Below are 16,812 nucleotides of genomic sequence, written 5' to 3'. Positions count from 1 at the left end.
GGAAGGCAGACCAAGAATAGGGTCAGGGAACCCAGAGACAAGGGTTTACCAACAAGAGGCCCGAGGGAGCCGGACTTAGGTGGATCCCTGGTGGGGAAGGCCAGAGAGAAGGAACGTCAGAAAGGGAGCTCAGGATCATGCTCCAGAATTACTTGGGAGTTGGCCGAGTCCAGGACCTGGTGGACGCAGCACGGCTCGGGCGGTCACTCAAGGCCGGAGTGACCAGAACAACAGCAGTAAGTAAAGACCCTGAACTGCACAGCCCGACTCGGAGTCTCATTACTATCCTCCCTGCACCTCCACAACCACCATCCTCTACACCTGACCCCCTGAGGCTATACCCCTCCCGTTGGGGGTTATACTACCTAAGCTGCACACACATCACCAGCCTCAGTGGACCCTGCTGCAGCGGCGGCCGTATTGACCGCAATTCAACGGGTGGCGTAGTCGACACAAAAGAACATCTAGTAACATCTATAAGGACTGCCACACACTGAGTTTGACACCCTGGGCACGGACCGGGTCACCGCCACTCGGAGACTACAACCCCCATCTGATCCGGCTCCGGGTATCCCCCAAACAACACTGGCCCAGGGGGCGCGTCAGTGGCACATCTCACAAGGGGGAGGGGAGGAAGCTGCAGAAAAAAGGACTGTGGGGCCATCCTCCTGCGACATCTTGCTTGATAATCCTCAAAAGCACATGTAGGGATTATCAGGATGAGGAGAATAGCAGGGAATTTTATATTAAAACAAAGTGGTTAGTGGAATTTAGTGCTTAAAGATAGATATTTATAAAAGGGCCTTATAGGTATCAGATAACCCCTTTAATTAAGGCACCAATTAGAATCTGAAAGCATAAAAAGAAGAAAAATTAAACAAAACACGTTCCTCAGTAAATGCAGACCATGTATCAAGCTAAAAATGTGTAATAAAATTTCCTTTTATTCATACATACAGGCTCTCCTTGGTACCATGAAGGATGAAACTTCTCCGGGTTTCGTAATGTGAAGAATGCATTCCGGTGAGGATCATACATTTTGTTGTCTACAAGCCCATGTGATTCTGGATAGAGGCCCTGTAATACGAAAAAAAGGGAAGATGCAGATGGCATTTGTTTATAAAGCTAAAAACATTTACCCTATCAACATAACTAAAAAGCAAATGAAGCATCTGTGCTGCATGTGTCCACAAGTGTACTCTTTTTTTTTTTTTTTTTTTTTTTCCAGTTGAAAAGCATTTTGTGGTTTCATAGAGTGAAAAAGATAAAGCACACACAAAGTAATAGCATTTCTACTCATTTTGTAATATGAAATTGCGGATTATTGTTGAAAATGATCGCTTGTTTAATAGATTGTCCCCAACCTTTCATACCTTGAGAGGCACATTCAGTTCTGAGTGATGGTCACGAGCTATATGCAGTGGGCCCACCCTTCCCCACCGTAGCATCACCCAAAGCTCTGACACTGGCATAAGGTTTCCACACAGAAAGCACCTCCATTATAGTCAGTATACTTACATTCAGGGGTTCCCACTTTACCCCCATTTGAAATTCTCACATAAAACACTCCCACCTAATGATCATATCCAGCTTTAACACCCCTCTATCTAATAGTATCATCCTATCTCCAGCTTACCATATTTATCCACTCCCCACCCCACTCACCAGTAAAGTGGGAAAAATAAGTATTTGATACACTGCCGATTTTTCAAGTCTTCCCACCTACAAAGAATGGGGAGGTCTCTAATTTTTATCGCAGGTACACTTCTACTGTGAGAGACAAAATCTAAAAAAAAGATCTTCTCCAGATCTTTCAGGTTTCGGCACTGTCGCTGCGCAGCATTGAGTTTCAGCTCCCTCTAAAGATTTTCTATTGAGTTCAGGTCTGGAGACTGGCTAGGCCACTCAGGACCTTGAAATGCTTCTTACAGAGCCACTCCTTAGTTGCCCTGGCTGTGTGTTTTGGGTCATTGTCATGCTGGGCGACCCAGTCATGACCCATCTTCAATGGTCTTAATGAGGGAAGGAGGTTGTTGGCTAAAATCTTGCGATACATGCCCCCATCCATCCTCCCTTCAATTTGGTGCAGTCGTACTGTCCCCTTTGCAGAAAAGCACCCCCAAAGTATGATGTTTCTCCCACCATGCTTCACAATTGGGATGGTGTTTTTTGAGTTGTACTGATCCTTCCTCCAAACATGTTGAGTGGAGTTGATACCAAAAAGTAATATTTTTGTCTCATCTGACTACATGTCCTTCTCCCATGCCTCCTCTGGATCATCCAGATGGTCGCTGGTGAACGTCAAATGGGCCTGGACATGTGCTGGCATGAGCATGGGGACCTTGCGTGCCCTGCAGAATTTTAATCCATGACGGCGTAGTGTGCTACTAACGGTAATGTTTGACACTGTGGTCCCAGCTCTCTTCAGATCATTGACCAGGTCCTTCCGTGTAGTTCTGGGCTGATTTCTGACCTCTCTCAGAATCATCCTTACACCAAGAGACGAGATCTTGCATGGAGCCCCAGACCAAGGAAGATTGACAGTCATCCTGTGTTTCTTCCATTTTCTAATAATTGTGGCAACAGTTGTTGCTTGCTCACCAAGCTGCTTGCCTATTGTCCTGTAGCCCATCCCAGCCTTGTGCATGTCTACAATTTTGTCATTGGTGTCCTTGGATAGCTCTTTGGTCTTGGCCATGGTGGAGAGGTTGGAGTGTATAAAACTGTATAAAAGACACCTGTCCACACAATCAAACAGGTGCAATTAATGCAGGTAATGAGTGCAGAGTAGGATCGTTTCTTAAAGAAAAACTAACAAGTCTGTGAGCCAGAATTCTTGCTGGTTGGTAGGTGACCAAATACTTAATTCATGCAATAAAATGCCATTTAAATTATGTAAAAAAATCATACAATGTGATTTTCTGGTGTTTATTTTTAGATTGTCTCTCACAGTTGAAATTTACCTATGATAAAAATTACAGACCTCTCCATTCTTTGCAGGTGGGTGGCTTGCAAAATTGGCAGTGTAGCAAATACTTATTTTCCACACTGTATATGCACATCCAGAAGTGCTCTTCTGTGCAGAGAAACTCATAGAAGTCAGCAGTTTAGCAGCTTGCTAGATCTTGTGAAAATTCACCAGTCTGGCTGACAGCCACGAGCCACACATCATGGGCCTGCGAGCCACAGGTGGTTCGTGACCAACAGGTTGGGAGTCCCCAACCAATGATGTATAGGTACATCATGGTAAACATGTGTGGTGCAGGAGCAGTACACGCGGAATCGGCGTTGGGAGCTCAGCTTAAGCAATCTCAATTTAAGTGCTCATCGTAGAGCATAGGATATGTGATTCAAAATGTTACGTAAAATGTTCCCAATAAAAATTTTCACTCAATCCACAAAAAAGCAAGTCAGCACTCAGGTCCATCATCTGTCAATGGAAATATAGGGGACTTCCATGCTAGTGGTAGCACAAAGACTTTGGAAAAGCACTATGGTTGCAATAGGTACGTCAAATGTCATGATGGGGTTTACTAAGAACTTTTACTCCTGAGGAACCTCAGGTGCCAAATGGGAACGCGTCATTTATGTTGTAGAGGTATTGACTGAGATGCTGCATGGATTTATAATGAAGTATTTGCTGATTGTTTGCAGTGATATGATGCTATGTTTGGTTAATTATTTAACCCCCTTCATCCCCTTCCATTTTTTTGTTTTAGATCTTTTATCTCACCTTCTTCAAAGAGCCATAACTTTTTTATTTTTCTATTCACATAGTTGTATGAGGGCTTGCTTTTTTGCAGGACAATTTGTAATTTTGAATGACATCATTCAGATTATCAAGGGATAAAAATTTCCAAGTGTGTTGAAATAAGAAAAAAATGCACTTTCACAATTTTATTTTGGATGGGGGTTTATTTACATGTTCACTATATGGTAAAACTGACCTGGTAATATGATTCTCCAGGTCAGTAGTATTATGCAGATGCCACACATGTATAGCTTTGTTTTAATTAAGTGGTGAAAAAAACAACGAAAATTTATAAAAAAAAAAAAAAACTTTACTTGGGTCGCCATTTTCCGAGACCCATATTCAATTTTCGGGATATAGTGCTGTGTGAGGGCTTATTTTTTGAACCCTAAGCTGATGTTTTTATTGATAGAATTTGGGGGAAAATACAATGTTTTGATCGCCTCTTACTGTAATGTTGCAGCAGCCAAAAATCTTAATTCAAATGTTTTTATTTTTTTCTTGTTACACTGTTTTTAATGGGGCATATAGGGGATGATTTGCACTTGTGTTTTTTTTTTACTTTTTCATTTTACTTTTTTTTTATTTTTACTGTATGTAATAGTCCCCTCAGGGGACTTGAAGCTGCAACTATCTGATTGCTATACATAGCAGTGCATTAGAACTGTTATGCATAGTAAAATGGCAATCTCCTATGAATGCCAGCTACAGGATAGCTTTCACAGGAGAATAGTCATGACAAACATGGAGGTCTTCTGCAGACCTCCAGTTGTCATGGCAACACATCAGTGCCCCGAGATCACTTCACGGGCCCGCTGATTGGTGCGTGGAATTACATGACCCCTCCCAGCATGTGTTAAATACAGCTGTCAGAGATTGACAGTGGTATATAACATGTGAACAGCCCCGGGCGGTGTGTCTGTTAAAGGCATAGGATAGCTGATTAAATCAGCAATCATCTACTGGGAAAGATGTGGGCTCAGCGTGAAAAATCAGGGACACGACATATGATGTAAATGTACGTCACATATTGGGAAGGGGTTAATGTATTGATGTATATTGCCTAGTCCAGTACACTGAATATTGTTTCTACTGATGTGCCATACTATAGAGGTGCTAAGTAGGATACTATAGGGTGTTAAGCTGGTACACTGTTCTAACACACCGATTTATTCTGGCTAGTTGGGTTGATGAAGTACATTGAGTATTACGCTAATGATGCTATGCTATACTGCAGAGGCGCTGATTAAGGTGTGGTCTATTTATTAATCAAACATGTCGGCCCTAATGGAAGTAATCAATTGTTTGCCATTGTTGTTTGGATGGTACCCAATGGTTGACCTCTTTTTACCAGGGACTATAGGGCCTTTTGTATTAAGAAAGATTGTCCAAGAAGTGGACAATCAATTTAAAGAGACTCTGTCAGCAAGTTTTTGCTATGATATTTGAGAGCAGCATAAGGTAGAGGCTGAGTGCCTGATTCCAGCGATTGACTGCTTAGTGCAGTTTTTCTAGAGTCCATGTTTTGTCTGTTGTACATGTATCAGTGATCAGATTGCTAAACTGTATATAACCCCACCCATTACACTGTACATTGTGAGAAACCTGCCAATCAGTAATGAGGGTTACACAGATTAATTGGTCTGGCATGCACACAAGACCTAGTTCTCTAGTGATAATCTCCTGCTGCTAAATCTGTGGTTGTATTTAAATTGGAGCACAGAGCCTAGTAAGTGACACATCCCTCTAATCAGGCTATTTTGCCCTGCTCTGCTCTCATACTAAATAGCAAAAACCTGCTGACAGATTACCTTTAAATTTACATAGGATTGCCTAGACGGGATAAAAGTCTAGCAAATCCCTAGTTTACTTCTTTACATAAGATTGTATTAAAATAATCTGGTCACATAGGCAAACTAAAAATGATTCTACTATATCAAAACTTGTCGATGGAATCATAAATGCTGCAGTTACATAATGATTTTTTTGCAATATTGCACTTACAGTGCTCAGCATAAATTAGCATATCCCAGAAAATTTGTCAAAAAAGCTCTAGTTTTCTTCCAGAATCAACATTTTCAACGAGATACCATACTACTAAATACTCCCACAAATGTGGGTCATTGACTGCAAACAAGATTTGGTATTTTGCACACCAAAAAACTTAATTTTCCTAACAAATTCATGCAAGACCATGTGGCAAAAATTAGTTCACCTCAATGAAAGTCTTAGGAGAAAAGGTAAGTCTAATTTTCATTAAACAGGTGTCTAGCAAGGTTACAAGAAGAAGATCAGCAAAGCTTTACTTATCAATCAGAATAATGTAGTAAAAGTATTTAAAAATCACAACAAAGATGGAACTGCAACCATCTCACAGAGACATCTAGGCCAACCATGGCAGTTAACATCTAAACAGGAGCATCTTCTGATGAGAAGGGTTGAGGACAAAAGACTGCAAGTTCACTGCAGTTAGCTAAATAAGAAGAAGCCAAAACGGAATGTTTCCTGTGAAATAATATGGTGTACACGGCAAAGGAATAGCATGCATGGATGTCATCCATGAAGGAAACCTCTCCCAAAGCCCTGTGTAACGGGTCTGGGAGGCGGAACCTCTGAGCAACTACACAAGGGGGCGGTCCTTGTAAGGAAGCGGGTGGCTCCCAGGGAAGACGGGCAGGTAGTCACGGCAAGTGACAGGGACAGTCTCTGGGTAGAAGGGGAGGTAGTCACGGCAAGTGACAGGGACAGTATCTGGGTAGAAGGGCAGGTAGTCACGGCAAGTGACAGGGACAGTCTCTGGGTAGAAGGACGGGTACTCACGGCAAGTGACAGGGACAGTCTCTGGGTAGAAGGACAGCAGGCAGGTGGCTGGTGAGCGCTCCCAGGTGAGCGGGCGAGAGTCTTTGGACAGGCAGGTGGTCACGGCAAGTGATGGCAGAGCCTCCAGGTAGGCTAGCAGGCAGGTAGCAGGTGAGTGCTCCCAGGTGAGCAGGCAAGAGTCTCTGGACAGGCAGGTGGTCACGGCAAGTGACGGCGGAGCCTCCAGGTAGGCTAGCAGGCAGGTAGCAGGTGAGCGCTCCCAGGTGAGCAGGCAAGAGTCTCTGGACAGGCAGGTGGTCACGGCAAGAGACGGCGGAGCCTCCAGGTAGGCTAGCAGGCAGGTAGCAGGTGAGCGCTCCCAGGTGAGCAGGCAAGAGTCTCTGGACAGGCAGGTGGTCACGGCAAGTGACGGCGGAGCCTCCAGGTAGGCTAGCAGGCAGGTAGCAGATGAGCGCTCCCAGGTGAGCGGGCACGCTGGTCCATAGACAGACTGACAGGTGTCGGAAGGCAGACCGTCGGACCGCAGGCTTGCAAGCAGGTAAACGGATATCAGGCAGGAATCAAGCAGGAATCTGACAGGTGACTGGCAGGTAACTGGTAACGGGACCTGAGGGCTGAAGCAGAGTGAAGGCTTTGCAACAACATTGCTCGGGCACCTCCATTTTGGAGGAGGTGCCTTATATATGGTGAGGTCCTCCGGCCATTGGCCGGGGACTCAATAGGACGGCGCACGCGGCCCCTTTAAGAGAGGGGGAGCGCGCGCGCGCGCCCTAAGCACAGTGGCCAGGAAGCAGCGCGCGCTGCCAGCAGAGCGGGAGGAGGACGCCGGGCACGGAGTGGAGAGGTGAGGAGAACAGCGTCCCTGCCTAGCAGGAGGCAGGGACGCCGACGCTACAGTACCCCACCCCCCTTTAGGCCCCCCCCTTTTTTAGGCCAGACAGAAATTTATCAAGGATGAGAGGGGCATGGATGTTCTCCCGGGGCTCCCACGTTCTCTCTTCAGGACCAAACCCCTTCCAATCTACCAGAAAAAAGGTTTTTCCTCTTACCCTTTTGGTGGCCAGAATGTTCTCTACCTCAAACTCGTTTTCAGCGGAAACCGGAGCAGGAGGCGTACCTGTAGACTTGGAAAAAGAGTTAAGTACCACGGGTTTGAGGAGAGATACATGGAAGGAGTTAGGGATCCGCAAGTTGGCCGGGAGTTTCAATTTATAGGCCACTGGGTTGATTTGTTTGATAACTTCCAGTGGGCCGATGAACCGAGGCCCTAACTTGTAGGAAGGAATCTTGAGCCGGACATACTTGGACAAGAGCCAGACTTTATCTCCAGGACGGAATTGTGGAGGATCCAGGAGTTTCTTGTCAGCGTGTTTTTTCATCCGCTCGGACGACAGAAGGAGTGCGGATCGGGTACTCTCCCAAATGGAGGAAAATTTGCTAACGAGAGATTCCGCAGCCGGATTGTCCACCGAGGTGGAGACGGGAAATGGGATCCGAGGATGCTGACCGAAGACTACAAAAAACGGGGACTTGGAGGAAGATTCGCTCTCGTGATTATTGTAAGAGAATTCGGCCCATGGCAGGAGATCCACCCAGTCTGAATGGTGGGCATTAACGAAGTGCCGGAGGTAACTGGTCAGGATCTGATTGATCCGCTCCACTTGACCATTGGACTGTGGGTGGTATGCGGAGGAGAAGTCCAGGGTGACGTCTAGCAGCTTGCATGTGGCTCTCCAGAAGTGTGAGGTGAACTGGACCCCACGATCCGACACGATGTGGAGGGGCAGGCCATGGAGACGGAAGATGTGGCGGATAAAGTCTTTAGCCAGCTTGGGTGCAGACGGGAGGCCTGGCAGGGGAATGAAATGAGCCATTTTGGAAAAGCGGTCAGCGACCACCCAAATGACCGTACAACCGGCAGAGACAGGGAGATCTGTTATGAAGTCCATAGTTATATGCTGCCAGGGGGCAGCAGGTACTGGAAGAGGAAGGAGGCGACTGGCTGGCAGGTGTCTCGGAACCTTGTTGCGGGCGCAGGACACACAGGCAGAAACAAAGTCTATTACGTCCTTGTGCAGGGTAGGCCACCAGTAGTGCCGGGTGATAAGCTGGAGGGTCTTTTTCTGACCGGCGTGGCCAGCAAGCTTAGACGAGTGACCCCAGTGTAGGATCTTCTCCCGATCAGGTACAGTTACGAACGTCTTACCGGGAGGGAGACTATTTAGACTCACGGGGGCCACCTGCATTACTCTGGCGGGATCGATGATGTGTTTAGGTTCCTCCTCAAGATCAGACACCAGGAAGGATCGGGACAAGGCATCAGCTTTGATGTTTTTGTCAGCCGGGCGAAAATGAAGAACAAAATCAAAGCGAGCAAAAAACAAGGACCACCGGGCTTGGCGCGGGTTAAGTCTCTGGGCACTCTGGAGGTAAGCCAAGTTCTTGTGGTCCGTGTAAATTATTACCGGGTGAAGAGCCCCCTCGAGCAGGTAACGCCACTCCTCCAATGCCAGCTTAATGGCCAATAACTCTCGGTCTCCTATAGAATAGTTGCGCTCGGAAGAGGAGAAGAGTTTGGAGAAGAAGCCGCAAGTTACCATTCTCCCGGAAGACGATTTTTGGGTAAGTACCGCTCCGGCTCCAGTAGAGGAGGCGTCAACTTCCAGGAAGAATTGCTTGTTGCCGTCCGGGCGATGCAGCACCGGGGCGGAAGAGAAAGCCTGTTTTAAGGAAAGAAAAGCTTCCTCTGCTTCGGGCGGCCATTCTCTGGGATTAGTGCCCTTACGGGTGAGCGCAGAGATAGGGGCAGTCCGGGAAGAGAAGTGCGGTATGAAGAGGCGGTAGTAGTTGGCGAAGCCCAGGAACCGCTGAATAGCCTTCAACCCCTCTGGTCGAGGCCACTTCTCGATGGCAGACAGTTTCTCAGGATCCATTCGTAGGCCGGTCTGAGAAATTATGTAGCCCAAAAACGGAAGCGAGGTCTGCTCAAAGAGGCACTTCTCATATTTAGCGTAGAGGTGGTTCTGCTTGAGCCTGAGCAGAACCTGACGAACATCCCTCCGGTGTGTGGGGAGATCCGGAGAGAAGAACAAGATGTCGTCCAGGTACACCACTACGCAGGAGTAGAGAAGGTCCCGGAAGATGTCATTGACCAACTCTTGAAAGACGGCAGGAGCGTTACAGAGACCGAAAGGCATTACCAGGTATTCATAGTGGCCGTCCCGGGTGTTGAATGCCGTCTTCCATTCATCCCCCTGACGGATACGGACCAGGTTATACGCCCCACGGAGGTCCAGCTTGGTGAAGATTCTAGCCCCCCTTAGACGGTCAAATAATTCCGGAATGAGCGGAAGGGGGTATTTATTCTTCACCGTGATCTGGTTAAGGCCTCTATAGTCTATACAGGGACGGAGTGAGCCGTCCTTCTTTTTGACGAAGAAGAAGCCTGCTCCCGCCGGGGAAGTAGATTTCCGGATGAACCCGCGGGCCAGATTCTCCTCAATATATTCTGACATGGATCGGGTCTCAGCAGCGGACAAAGGGTAAATGCGCCCACGGGGAGGAGTAGCGCCGGGCATCAGGTCGATTGGGCAGTCGTATGGTCTATGAGGGGGTAATGTCTCTGCCTCCTTTTTATTAAAGACGTTCGCATACGACCAATAAGGAGCCGGAAGACCAGGTAGATTGGCTGGAGTAGGAGAAGGACGGACAGGATGGACGGGAACTAAACAAGTCTTATGGCAGTCCTGTCCCCAGCGAAAGACCTCTCCGGTCTGCCAATCAAGCACGGGTGCATGTCTCTGAAGCCAAGGTAGGCCTAGTAAGAGGGCGTGAGAGAGTCCAGGCAGAACATGAAAGAAGATGCTCTCAGAGTGCAGCATTCCCACCTGCAGGGTTATGGATTCGGTGATGAGTTGGATGGGATGTGGTAAGAGGCCCCCATCCACGGCAGCGACAGATAAGGGTACAGCTAGAGGTTTGGTGGGAATGCGGTATTTCTCTACCAGAGACTGAGAAATGAGATTTCCGGCAGCTCCAGAGTCAAGTTGGGCTAGTTCAAAATAACGGTTCTCCCCGCAGATGATAGAGACCGACAGCAACAGAGATGGAGAGGGTTTACTCTTGTCTAGGATGACCTCTCTGAGCGATCCTAGACACAGGCGTTTCCCGACCTCTCCGGGCAGGTACGGATCCGGTGCTCCTTACTGCCACAGTAGAAGCAGCTCCCCTCGGCACGGCGTAACTCTTGACGGGTTTTGACCATCTTGGTCTGGTCGACCTGCATAGGCTCGGGTGAGTGCGCCTGGGGAGTAGCGGGAGAAGTGACAGATTTCTTAAAGGTAGGGGCTAGATGTGGAAACCTCCTCTCACGGGTGACCTCTTTGGCGCGTTCCTGGAACCGGATGTCAATCCGGGTGGCAAGAGTTATTAAGTCGTCAAGTGTGGTAGGTATGTCCCGACCGGCGAGTTCATCTTTAATACGGCCGGACAGACCCTCCCAAAAGACAGACACCAGGGCGTCGTTATCCCAGGCCAGCTCCGAAGCAAGGGTACGGAACCGTATGGCATATTGGCCCACGGTGAGATTTCCTTGATGGAGGCGTAGCAGAGATGATGCGGATGAGGTCTTCTGTCCGGGTTCGTCGAAGACTTTCCGGAAAGCCGTGAGAAAGGCTGGCAGGTTGGACACCAGGGGGTCTCCTCTCTCCCATAGAGGATTTAGCCAAGCTAGTGCCTCCCCCGTGAGATGAGACATGATGAAGGCTACTTTGGCCCGGTCGGAGATAAACTGGTGGGACAGGAGTTCAAAGTGCAGGGTGCACTGGTTTATGAAGCCCCGAGCTTGAGCGGGGTCGCCTCCGAAGCGAGGAGGTGCAGAAAGCCGGGGTCCGGGGCAGGATGCCATGGTATTGGTGGGCAGCGGCGCTGCCGGGCTGCGAGTCATGACACTAGCGGTGGTTGCTGGTGGAGCAGTCAGAGTGTCCAGGCGAGAGTTGACATTCCGCAGATGACTCAGGATGGACTCCTGTTGGGACCTCTGACGGGACAGTTCATGACATAGGTCCGAGAGCGAGGGAGCTTGGGTGCCACCGGGTTTCATGGCCCGAGCAAACTGTAACGGGTCTGGGAGGCGGAACCTCTGAGCAACTATACAAGGGGGCGGTCCTTGTAAGGAAGCGGGTGGCTCCCAGGGAAGACGGGCAGGTAGTCACGGCAAGTGACAGGGACAGTCTCTAGGTAGAAGGGCAGGTAGTCGCGGCAAGTGACAGGGACAGTCTCTGGGTAGAAGGGCAGGTAGTCACGGCAAGTGACAGGGACAGTCTCTGGGTAGAAGGACGGGTAGTCACGGCAAGTGACAGGGACAGTCTCTGGGTAGAAGGACAGCAGGCAGGTGGCTGGTGAGCGCTCCCAGGTGAGCAGGCAAGAGTCTCTGGACAGGCAGGTGGTCACGGCAAGTGACGGCGGAGCCTCCAGGTAGGCTAGCAGGCAGGTAGTAGATGAGCGCTCCCAGGTGAGCGGGCAGGCTGGTCCATAGACAGACTGACAGGTGTCGGAAGGCAGACCGTCGGACCGCAGGCTTGCAAGCAGGTAAACGGATATCAGGCAGGAATCAAGCAGGAATCTGACAGGTGACTGGCAGGTAACTGGTAACGGGACCTGAGGGCTGAAGCAGAGTGAAGGCTTTGCAACAACATTGCTCGGGCACCTCCATTTTGGAGGAGGTGCCTTATATATGGTGAGGTCCTCCGGCCATTGGCCGGGGACTCCTTAGGACGGCGCGCGCGGCCCCTTTAAGAGAGGGGGAGCGCGCGCGCCCTAAGTACAGTGGCCGGGAAGCAGCGCGCGCTGCCAGCAGAGCGGGAGGAGGACACCGGGCACGGAGTGGAGAGGTGAGGGGAACAGTGTCCCTGCCTAGCAGGAGGCAGGGACGCCGACGCTACACCCTGCACAAAAAATCCCACCAACAATATGCCAGTGCCCATGCTAAGAATTATGAACATTGCTGAGACTCTAAACTTTATAGTGATGAGACCAAGATACATTTTTTTGAAACTGATTGCTTCAAATCTGTATGGGGTCACAAAGGTAAGACGTACGAAAAAAATGCATGGTGCCTACAGTAAAACATGGCGGTGGCAGTGTACTTTTTTGGGAGCTACATTTCATTGATGGCATCATGAATTCACAGATGTATGGCTCTATAATAAAAAAGATGCTACCATCACTCCATGCCCTTGGAAGACATGCACTTTTGAAAAATGACAACGATCTAAACAACAAATCTAAGGCCACTGTTGCTTTCCTGAAGAAGAACAGTTTGAAAGTGATTTAGCGGCCAAGTATGTCTCCTGATCTGAACCCAATCGAACCCCTATGGGGAATTCTGAAGAGACAAGTTGAGCTTAACTTTCAATCTAATATAAATTGGAAAGGGTATGAGGAAAGGAAAGATGTGTGAATAAAATTTAGCTTTTATTAGTATAATTAAAAACTCTTGTTTAATAAAAATTATTTGTAAATGAATTATCATACATCTAAGGATGTATATAGGGCTACTGCTATATAATTTTATGCAGTTATAGCCCAAAAGTTCCTATTTTAAATGTGAGGACACAGAGATAAATTGCCCACAGCCAATGTCCCTATAATTGTTGGCTGGGTATTATAAGTTGTATATCCCAAATAACCTAACCCACTCTGTCAGATAATTTTGTTATTATTGATTCCATATATGGGATACCGTTGAAATGTGAGGAGTGATGATTTATTCTCCACTAGTGAGCCACTTGTGGCTTCTTACATTCTCTAAGCTGTAGGTAAATTAGTAAGAGTATTGCATAGGGAGATCTAAATGTTATGCTTGTACAATCTCACTGCTACAGGTGGCATTAAAGCAACAGCTATTATGGCTGAGCTTACATCTAAGAGCCAAGCATTAATCTCATATGGGTAATGTAAGCGGTTAATACCGCTGGTCTACTAAATCATGCCCCTAGAGATAAAAGTGCTCTGTCTCTCCCGCAGCGTGTTCGTTCTGGCTGTGTGCGGATGGTCTGCTTACAATCACGGTTGTTAATTACAGAGATTAAGCATGCGGTCAACCGCCAGTTTGCATCATTAGCTTAAGCACATGGAGGTCAGAGCACCCTATCTCCCCCACAGCGTTCTCACTCAGGTCGCGTGCAGGTTATCTGCACATGGTCAATGCCGCTTTATATATTAAGCCGGCAGAGTGGAAATTGGAGTGAGATAGCAACGGCACACAGCATGACAGAGAGTGGTATATGGGTATTGGAATATGTCACCACATTTAAAGTATTAAGATAAACGTCCCTGACGCGCGTTTCGCCGGGGTTACCGGCTTTTTCTAAGGGCGGGATCAGGACTCTTATACCTCCTGTCAAGATTGACAGGTCCAACAGCCAATCAAAGAATCCACATACCTGCATTACCAGAAAAATGTGATAAGATGACTCCAAATAAAGTTTAATAAATAGCAGGAATTGTGGAAATAGTGGTTAAATTCCAAATTTTATCCCACACTTGTGGGTTGGCTGATAGTATACCTGAGAGGCTGTGCATTAGAATAATAGTAAGATGAAATATTACTATATATATATAGACCTATCAGATTGAAAAGATGGTATACACACTAACCATCAATTATATTTAAGGGGGATTCTTGTACAAGCCCCTAATTCTCTCTCGTATTTTCTGTAATAATTGACATCAATTCCTTAGTAAATATTAATGGGACCAATCCCTTCATTCTCCACCTTCAATGCAACATAAGGAGAGTGAATAGGAAGGTATAATATATGAGAATATTTTAATATGTTTTTATTCTTTATATATTAACTGATACATCTGGGACAAAGTACCCAGATGCATCATTATTTTCAAAAGACAAATGGACACATATCGATTTGCTATAGAACAAGGGGGATTCTTAAGAAGAACGGATAGGAAAGACCTTTTGATCCCTAAAAAACAAGATCAGGATGACAAGTTGAGATTTATAACCGAATACCATCAAGACTGGCAAATCATGATCAACATCTTCAATAAACATCGGGGGATCTTAAAATCCGATAGTGATCTTGATCGACACCTTACACCGAAGGCCTCAATAGGATATCGGAAAACGACATCTATTTCTAATCTCCTGGTCTCGAGCCATTTTAAACGTAATAGAGCTGCAAATGTAAGGGATCCGGGTTTTTTCCCCTGCAAGTTATGCAAGGCCTGCCAAATCCTGACTCCTATTAAATCTTTCAGGGACGCTGTAACATACCTGGCGGCGTCCTTGCATGGTGGTCCATCTCCCACTGTGCAAGAGGGCGCACTTGATCTCCTGTCCAGAATGTCTCTCTGGCTTCCCTCCATGCTGTCTGTTTGTGTCTGTTTCTGCTGCTTAAGGGCGGCGCCCGATCACTTCCTGCCTTTTGTACCTGCTGTGGGTCACACCCCTTGTGCGTCCTCTGCCTATTGCTGTCACTTGGTATATAGCTCAGCAGCTCCCTTCTATCCCTGCCTGAGCATAGTGTTTCCTTCAGTGTGTGCTTGCACTCTGAAGGTGCCAGGTCCCGTCTCTTGTCTCCTGCTTTTTGTATCAGTTCCCGTGTCTGAACTGAGTCCTGTATGTCTCCTGCTTTGCGGTATCAGCTCCCGTGTCTGAACTGTGTCCTGTATGTCTCCTGCTTTGCGGTATCAGCTCCCGTGTCTGAACTGTGTCCTTTTTGTGTTCTCTGGTCTGTCCTGTCTGAACACGCTCCTTGCCTGTTCGTTCCGCCTTCTAGTGGCCGATTTCCTAGACCCGCTCCTGCGTCTGGTCTGTCCTGTCTGAACACGCTCCTTGCCTGTTCGTCCCGCCTCTCTGGGGGCCGTATTCCCAGACCCGCTCCTGTATCCCTCTGCAGTGTCGGTCTCCTCCGTACACTCAGTTCCAGTCTGAACTCTCTCCTGTCCTTTACCTGTTTTGCCTCTATGTCCGTTCCCTTCCTTTTTCTGCAGAGTCTGAACTCGTACCTAACTCCTGCTTGTTGTCTCTGCAAGTACTGTGTGAGTATCTGGCTCTGTCTTTCCCTTCCTGTCTGTTCCGTGTGAACAGAGCCCTGTCCTCCCTGCTCAGCCTTGTCTGCACTCTAGCTGTGCTTGCCTGTAACCCTCTGCCTGTATTGTTCCTGAGTCCCGGTGTGTACTGGGTCCTATCCCGCCTGTGTTCCTACCTGCTAGTGCCTCCCTGTCTGCACTCTAGCTGTGCTTGCCTTTACCCCCCTACCTGCATACCCGCCTGCCTGCATACCAGTCGTGCCTGCCTATACCCACCAGTCTGTGTGCCAGCCTACCAGCCTGTTCCTGTATTCCCCTGTGTGGGTCAACAGCCGTGTCCGGGGTCTGTCCTGGAGTAGCACCTGGTCCCTCTGCTCGGTTCCTCCTTGGTGCACTGGCGTCGTATGCCGTCGTGCGACCCTGGTCGGATCGGGTGAATACTTAGTCACGCCCCTCCAGGCATTCACTCTCCGGCACGGTCCAGTGGAATCACTACCAATCACACGCACACGCCGCTTAGCCCGGGCGTGTGCATAACAGACGCCTTTGGAAAAATTTTATTATACATCAACACCTAAATTCTGTTGGAGTAATTTATTGTTTGGAGTGCACATGCGGACTCATATGTAGGAAAGACAACTAGAGATCTGAGAACACGCATTAGAGAACACATTAGGAGTATCATTAATTTCGACAAGGATGAGCAAACATGTAGAGAAAAACAAAAAATTTTTGTCCCCACTCCCATCGCTAAGCATTTTAAACATGCACATAATCTACGATGGAAAGATCTGAAAGGGTGGGCAATTTTTCAGCACAGACTGGATATTAGGGGTGGAGATCTGGACCAGTTCTTGCTGAAAATGGAAAGCCAATGGATATTCCGTTTAAATACGGTTAATCCATATGGGTTGAACGAAAATTTTAATTTTGGTTGCTTCTTATGATGTTTCTCTATATTCTTATTAGTGACTTCTCCACATGTCCCTGATTCTAGGATTGAAAGCTGTGCGCTTCTTAAGAATCCCCCTTGTTCTATAGCAAATCGATATGTGTCCATTTGTCTTTTGAAAATAATGATGCATCTGGGTACTTTGTCCCAGATGTATCAGTTCAAATATAAAGAATAAAAACATATTGAAATATTCTCATATATTATACCTTCCTATTCACTCTCCTTATGTTGC

The 16,812-nt window shown here is 47.5% G+C and overlaps 1 protein-coding gene across 1 annotated transcript in view; it reads right to left on the bottom strand.

Moving 5' to 3' along the window:
* LOC141257115 (ectonucleotide pyrophosphatase/phosphodiesterase family member 1-like) overlaps positions 1 to 16,812 on the bottom strand; it is a 129,885-nt gene that overhangs the window by 61,540 nt on the left and 51,533 nt on the right. Inside the window, exon 8 of the mRNA XM_073671259.1 lies at positions 958 to 1,077. Within this exon, the coding sequence (XP_073527360.1) occupies positions 958 to 1,077 (120 nt within the window). The remainder of the gene's footprint in view (positions 1 to 957; positions 1,078 to 16,812) is intronic.

This window comes from Phyllobates terribilis, unplaced genomic scaffold (assembly GCF_046119375.1).
Source record: "Phyllobates terribilis strain yellow unplaced genomic scaffold, ASM4611937v1 Scaffold_3__8_contigs__length_932513732, whole genome shotgun sequence".
Lineage (NCBI taxonomy): Eukaryota > Metazoa > Chordata > Amphibia > Anura > Dendrobatidae > Phyllobates > Phyllobates terribilis.
This window is presented reverse-complemented; position numbering and strand designations above follow the sequence as displayed.